Raw genomic sequence first — 8331 nt, 5'->3', positions numbered from 1 at the left:
AAAAAAAATGCAAAAATACATTTTTTAATTGATTTTAAAAAAGTAACGGAAAAGTAACGAAAAGTTATTTTTCAAGTAACGGTAACTGTAACGAGTTACTTTTAAAAAGCGATAACTGTAACTGTAACTAGTTACATTTTTTACTCGGTAACGAGTAACTGTAACTAGTTACTTTTAAAAAGTAACTTTCCGTTCCCTGAAGATATGTTAAAGAGTGAATATTATATAGGGTGACCATCCGTACTCTTTTTTCCGGACATGTACTCTTTTTGCGGGCGTCCGGGCGGGTTTTCTATGTGTACTCTTTTTTTACTACTTTTGAAACTGGAGAACGATTTTACACTTTTTGCACTCAGCTTCTCTCTCTTAAATGCCCTAGCCGAGTTCGTGAATATCTAGTTAATACCAAGTCAATAGACTGATGAAAGAAATCGACTGCTTTTAGAATCAGTAAAAGGAATAATGTTAGTGCAATTCAACCTAAAGCATGTTACGTGTTCAGAATTTTACGCACATCTTCTTCAAGAAGATTTATTATCAGAGATTGGTGGATCAGATATAAATATAAGAAATAATAAATGTAAGACTTTACATTAGACTTATTACAATTATATTTACAATATAAATATTATGATTTACAGTAAGTCGTTAATGATGTAATATTTTAACGAAAAAACCTGTGTTAAAACTCGTGATTAAAATGTTCTTGTAATAAATAATAGAATTTAAGATTTTTATTTATAAAGAAGGTATAAAGATATGGAAAACGTGTTAAATAGTAAAACATGAAATATATTAAAAAATATGTATATAACAAGGCTCAATAAATTTAAAAAATAATTAATATAAAATAGGGCTACGAGCCAAATATTAGTTAAAATATAAAGGTCTTAGTAATAAACAGTCATTAATTAAAAATAAATATAAAATTTAATAAAATTCTAAAACAAACGTTTCGACCTTAATTAAGTCATTCTCAATGTTAAGAACTATCGTTAACGATGTACAATGATATTATAAAAATTAAAACAAATACATAATCAAATACGAAAAAAACATGTATAAAAATTCTGTAATATGGGTATTTTCAATCTCACTCGCTATTGAAGACATAATTATATCGGCGCAAAATGTCGAGAGTCCATCAACAAAGCAAGACATCAAATAATGTAAATTGTGACTTCACATTTCTAAATAAAATAGTAAAAAAACAATGTCAGTAATAGATAAAAATAATAAAAAAAGAAATATAAAGAAAAGAATATAATATAAGAGTCAGTTAATCAAATAGTAATAAAAACAATGTCAGTAATAGATAAAAATAATAAAAAAAGAAATATAACGAAAAGAATACAATATAAGAGTCAATTAATCGAATAGTAATAAAAACAATGTCAGTAATAGATAAAAATAATGATAATAAAAAAAGAAAAATAACGAAAAGAATACAATATAAGAGTAAATCAATCAATTCACAAGGCAATAAATTGAAATTAATATAATGAAAAACTACAACGAAAGTCACTTATATCCATTTTGTTAATTTAGTAACAAATAAATTAAAATAAATTCAATTACCTTGTAATATCGTATCAAGTTAGAACAATGCGAATAGAGACCCATTTTAAGATGTTGATAATAAACAATTTAAAATCAGAATAACCGAACATCTCAAGTACAAAGGAAGTACAAATGGAAATAAGGGGAAAATTAGGAAGGGGTAAAAGTGTAATAAAGTGGGAATAAAAGTGAAAAAGATAAGGAAATTTACGAAGGAGAAAGAGAGTTTATTATCTGAGAATAAGATTCTGGTAAAGCTTCTGTATCATTTTGTTTATTAAGACCCTGTTTTTGCCTTTTGATGTGCCTTTTGATTTACATATATTACTGCTTACAACTGACGGTATTATTCCAAGAGCTTATGGTTTAACAAAAATACACAAAGATGGGAACCCATTGAGAGTTATAGTGTCTTCTATTAATAATCCATTATATTACCTTTCCCTTTTCCTACACAATATAATTAATGTTAGCACTCCACCAGCTCCTAGCCATATCAAAGATAGTTTCCACTTACAATTAGTTAACAAATTAAGAGGTACTCATTTTGATTCTCATTATTTACTAGCTTCATTAGATGTTGTTTTCCTTTTTACAAATATTCCTTTTAATTTAGTTATGGATGGCATAGAAAAAAGATGATGTCACATTTCTCTTAAGACTAATATTCCTAAAAATGAATTTATTATTGCTGTTAGCCATGTCTTAAATTCAACTTTTTTCACTTTTAATAGTAAATTTTACAAACAAGTTTTCGGTACTCCAATGGGCTCACCACTTTCACCAATTTTAGCAGATATAGTAATGCAGGACTTGGAAGAACAAGCTATTAATTGTTTGTCGGCACAACCATTGTTCTATTATAGATACGTTGATGACATTGTTCTTGCTATTCCGCCTGATAGTGTAGATGACACACTTAATACTTTCAATTGCATACTTGCATGGAAGATTGCAATTCACTATGGAGATTGGCAGTGATAACAGATTAAACTTTCTTGACACTACTATTATTGTTGATAATTGCAAAATTATTTTTGACAATTTTCACAAAAAAACATTCTCAGGTAGATTCCTTAATTTCCACTCAAACCATCCTATGAATCATAAAAAAGGCATTATTATTAGTTTTATTGACAAGATTTTACTTTTAGCACATCCTCGGTTCCAACAAAAGAATATAACTGAAGCCATAAAAATTTTTTTAAACAATTCCTATCCTCTTTCCCTTATATTCTCCACTATTGATCAAAGAATTAAATATCACATACATAATCAACAGAATACTCATAATTTTCATGTGAAAGATAAATATTTCACAATACCTTACGTTAAATCCATATCTGAAAGCTTCCTTCCCATCTCCAGCAAGTTTCAGTGTAAATTAGCCTTTTCAATTCCTAACACCTTAAAAAGTTTTATTAAAAGAGGTAAAGATAAATTAGAACATTGTTCTAATAACAATGTTATTTATAAGATTACCTGTGATGATTGTGAAGCCAGCTACGTTGGTCAGACTAAAAGAAAACTTAGTACTAGACTAAAAGAACATATGTCTGACATTAGAAAAAGAACAGGTTCTCCTTCTGTTATTACTGACCATCGTATTAACTTTGACCACAATTTTAAATGGGATGATGTCCAAATTTTAGACATTGAATCGTCTTACAATAAGAGATTGGTGTCTGAAATGATTCACATCAAAAGGCAAAAACAGGGTCTTAATAAACAAAATGATACAGAGGCTTTACCAGAATCTTATTCTCAGATAATAAACTCTCTTTCTCCTTCGTAAATTTCCTTATCTTTTTCACTTTTATTCCCACTTTATTACACTTTTACCCCTTCCTAATTTTCCCCTTATTTCCATTTGTACTTCCTTTGTACTTGAGATGTTCGGTTATTCTGATTTTAAATTGTTTATTATCAACATCTTAAAATGGGTCTCTATTCGCATTGTTCTAACTTGATACGATATTACAAGGTAATTGATTTTATTTTAATTTATTTGTTACTAAATTAACAAAATGGATATAAGTGACTTTCGTTGTAGTTTTTCATTATATTCATTTCAATTTATTGCCTTGTGAATTGACTTTTTTGCTGATTGATTTACTCTTATATTGTATTCTTTTCGTTATTTTTCTTTTTTTATTATCATTATTTTTATCTATTACTGACATTGTTTTTATTACTATTCGATTAATTGACTCTTATATTGTATTCTTTTCGTTATATTTCTTTTTTTATTATTTTTATCTATTACTGACATTGTTTTTATTACTATTTGATTAATTGACTCTTATATTATATTCTTTTCTTTATATTTCTTTTTTTATTATTTTTATCTATTACTGACATTGTTTTTTTACTATTTTATTTAGAAATGTGAAGTCACAATTTACATTATTTGATGTCTTGCTTTGTTGATGGACTCTCGACATTTTGCGCCGATATAATTATGTCTTCAATAGCGAGTGAGATTGAAAATACCCATATCACAGAATTTTTATACATGTTTTTTCGTATTTGATTATGTATTCGTTTTAATTTTTATAATATCATTGTACATCGTTAACGATAGTTGGTTCTTAACATTGAGAATGACCTAATTAAGGTTGAAACGTTTGTTTTTGAATTTTATTAAATTTTATATTTATTTTTAATTAATGATTGTTTATTACTAAGACCTTTATATTTTAACTAATATTTGGCTCGTAGCCCTATTTTATATTAATTATTTATGAAATATATAATTGATGCAATGTCATGTATACCAAAAGCCGGTTTATGTCATGCATTGTATGTATATCTATTTTATCTTTTTTCTTTTTTGGTCGGTGGTGTACTACTTTTGTACTACTTTTTCACTACAAATGTCCTACTTCACAAATATATCTTATGGTCACCCTAATATTATATACTACGTAAGTATAGTTCCCCCCCGTTGCGTGCCGAACATCCGTCGGACTTTAAACGCAAATCTAATCAACTACCGTAGTAATATCACAATTTTTGATGCTTATAGCATTTAAAATTGGATCTTAATAATATGTTGAAAGACATATTAAATTCTAAACTTATAATATTAAAGTAGAAATAAATTTAAATCTAAGAAAAATAAGAATTGTGAAGAATATCACAAGTTGGCGTTTCGTCTCGGCTTCCCACTACTAGACTCATCAGTAAGATAATGTAGTGGGAGCCTACCTTAGACGCCTGGGAGAGATGTTAGAAAGAAGTTCTATATAAACAGATATTCATGTAATTCGGCACTTGCGAGAATTGACATGAGTAACCATAGACCTCTGTTGGCAAGTCGACGTAGTGATATTCTTCACAAAGTTCTTCATTTAAATATTAATTTGAAAGTAACAAACGCATCTTGCAGCCAGCGTATATTCAACAAATCAATTAAAGAAGACTCTCGAAAGTTTCAAATAACAAGAATAAATCGGCTAATGAGAGCTATTCGCTGTTATTAGTGCGATCATATATAAGATATGTTAAAGAGTGAATATTATATACATATATGTAATACTACTATATGGCTAGTGCCTATAAGAGGGAGTGAGAGGAAGCGGTCCCAGAACCACGGTGCGGGAATATATATTTCCCTCTCTTTCTAAGAGTACTTTGAGTGTTGTGCGCATGCGTTGGATTGATTGCATCCGCCAATAGGAAAATAGAGTGCGATCAGTGAGATGACGCGAACAGGTTATGCTCGTTATGCTTATTAGATGTGTGCTGTTGTACACAGGCAAAAATGGTCAAGATATGTTATTTATGTGGCAAAAAGCCTAATGCGCCTAATGCGACTGAAAACATTAGTTTGCATAGGTATGAAATAGGTATTAGTTTGCACTGATTATCATGAAATTTCTGTAAGGGATTGCACTGTATTCTTATCTGGAGACACGGTAGTGTCTCGGCGCTAAGCCAAGCGCGCGACACTGCCGTGCCTCCTTTACGCGAAACTGGTAATTTTTCGGGGTCGAGATGATCAGATCTCAGTAACGGCTGAACCGATCAAGTTCTACATACGCTCAATCGACAGGAAATACTAAAATTGTATAATAAAAGTGCTTTCATTTTTTTTCTACGTGCCCTACGAGCGGAGATATCGCGACGCAAATTCCGGATCTGTGAATTTTCACGTTTCAATTTTTAAGATACGTCGTTATTATTGTCATCGTCGACCAGAGAAAATGTCCATCTCGTTTTTTCGATAATAGAGGGCCTTTGACTTTATGTGTTATCTCACTCTATGTATTCTATCATTTCACTCTATCTATCTATATCTAACCAGCAGACCAGTGTTGCATGGTTATGACATGCGCGCGGTTTATAAATCTTATAATTAAAAATAAAATATTATATTAATAATATGTATATAATGTTATTATGTATATATAAATATTAAAATTGAAATATCGAAATATAGAGAAACTATATCTAGGTACCAGGTATTCACTATATGTATGTATATCGAGGAATTAAGTGTCTAGATGTTGTCTATATGTTCGTCGTCGAGGAAGTAAGTGTCTACAGGTTTGATTTCGGGGAAGTGAGTGTCTAGGTGTTCGCTGTCGAGGAAATAGGTGTCTAGGTGTTCGCCTTCGAGGAACAAAGTGTCTAGGTGTTCGCCTTCGAGGAACTAAGTGTCTAGGTGTCCGCCTTCGAAGAAGTGGGTGTCTACGTGTTCGACGTCGAAGAAGTGAGTGTCTAGGTGCTCGCCTTCGAGGAAATGAGTGTCTAGGTGTTCGCCGTCGAGGATATGAGTGTCTAGGTGTTCGCTATCGAGGAAGTGGGTGTCTAGGTGTTCGTCGTCGAAGAAATGGGTGTCTAGGTGTTTGCCTTCGAGGAAGTGGATGTCTAGGTATTCGTCTTCGATGAAGAGAGTGCCTAAGTTCATTTTCGAGGAAATGGGTGTCTAGGTGTTTGTCGTATAAAAAATGAGCGTCTAGGTGTTCGCCGTTTCTAGATAACCGTCAAGGAATTAAGCGTCTAGGTGCTGTCTAGGTGTTTGCTGTCGAGGAAACTGTTGAGAAAATGAGTTCGCCGTCGAGGAAGTGGATGTTTAGATATTCACCATCGAGGAACTATTCTAGTTATTCGCCGTCGAGAAATTAAGGGAAATTAAGGGTCTATCTAATATTAATAAAATGAAACGATTTGATTTTCAAGATATCGCAGTAAATTTTTATATATATATATATGTATTTGAAAATTCACATATTAAGTGTTAACATTTAATGTATAATTTTTATGCTAAATATCATATGGCTTAAAACTAATAAATTTCATATTAAAAGAGAAGTTCTTATATATTCAATGTCTTTAGAAAAATAAAACGCAGCTATATTTTGCATTATACGGCTTAAAACAAAAATTATATATGAATAAACAGACACAGTTCAAAGATTATTAAAAGTTCTCATACTTTTTCACATTCACACAAGTAACGTCAGTTATAATAATTAAATACTGTGTTATACAGCTTAAAACAAAAATTACATGAATATTAAATACTGTGTTGTATTATACAGCTTAAAACAAAAATTACATGAATAAACAGATATAGTTTTAAAAGATTATTCTTATACTTTTTCACAAATAACTTTAGTTATCATTGATGCTATTGCATCTGTAAACCCTGATGAGCAGAGTTTGGATCATAGTTCCCACTTCAAGCGCTGCGAGCCACGAAAAGTAATGGATGAGTTCAAGACGGCAAAGCGGTTATTATGCTTGCGGAGTGATTGATTGGATTTGTATAAGTAACAATCAATATGTTGATTTGCTCGGCGAGCAGGTTAGCCGTTTTGTCAACTTGAAAACAAGTTCGATGCCGGATGGTTTCTGTAACCACAAAATAATATTTATTTGGGACTGTTATACACATACAGCGTCATATATAACATACTAGCTTATCTACCACTTATACACGGTGTTTTTAAAAAAATTTGAATAAAGCAGCCTTGCACCCCGAAACTAACGACGTGAAGTAACTTCTGCTAACATATAAAAACAATCCCCGTTGAACAGAAAATCGAAAAAGATACATTTTTTTAGATATGCCCATTTCTTGCTATTTTTTCTTTTTTTCAATGCCCATGCCATATACAATTTGTAGTTGAAGTATATATACATATATATCAATGAGTATATATATATATATATATACATAAGTATATATATATATATATAACATTATCTAATATACCAATATTGATACGATCGTGGCACATTAAATTTCAGTTTCTGATACAACTTATGATTGACTTCCAAGCCTTGTTTATTTACAACAATGTTTCGCTACGCAAAGCTTGTAAATAAACAAGCCGCACGAAAGTACACGCTATTATGAGGACCCGATGTTAAATCATTAGTATTAGTTGAGCTTTGGCGTTAATTGCGGTCAGTAGTATAATAGATTCTTGTTCTTCTTATTTTTTGATATTAGTGAAAATGCGTACTGCTGAGAAGAAAATTTTTCACTCACCAACACATGAAGAGAATATTCTCTTGAGAAGAAAAATTTTCTTCTCAACAGTACGCATTTTTACTAATATCAAAAAATAAGAACAAGAATCTATTATACTATTGACCGCAATTAACGCCAAAGCTCAACTAATACTAATGATTTAACATCGGGTCCTCATAATAGCGTGTACTTTCGTGCGGCTTGTTTATTTACAAGCTTTGCGTAGCGAAACATTGTTGTAAATAAACAAGGCTTGGAAGTCAATCATAAGTTGTATCAGAAAC

General features: G+C 30.7%; 1 protein-coding gene across 1 annotated transcript in view; it reads right to left on the bottom strand.

Annotated features, from left to right (window-relative positions):
- Positions 1 to 7353: 7353 nt before the first annotated feature.
- LOC108778957 (neural Wiskott-Aldrich syndrome protein-like) overlaps positions 7354 to 8331 on the bottom strand; it is a 2843-nt gene continuing 1865 nt past the window's right edge. The window contains exon 4 of the mRNA XM_018546287.1: positions 7354 to 7422. Within this exon, the coding sequence (XP_018401789.1) occupies positions 7421 to 7422 (2 nt within the window). The 3' untranslated portion in view covers positions 7354 to 7420. The remainder of the gene's footprint in view (positions 7423 to 8331) is intronic.

This window comes from Cyphomyrmex costatus, unplaced genomic scaffold, assembly GCF_001594065.2.
Source record: "Cyphomyrmex costatus isolate MS0001 unplaced genomic scaffold, Ccosl1.0 scaffold532, whole genome shotgun sequence".
Taxonomy (NCBI): Eukaryota; Metazoa; Arthropoda; class Insecta; order Hymenoptera; family Formicidae; genus Cyphomyrmex; species Cyphomyrmex costatus.
The sequence above is the reverse complement of the archived record's forward strand: the minus strand, read 5'-3'. Positions and strand labels throughout refer to the sequence as shown.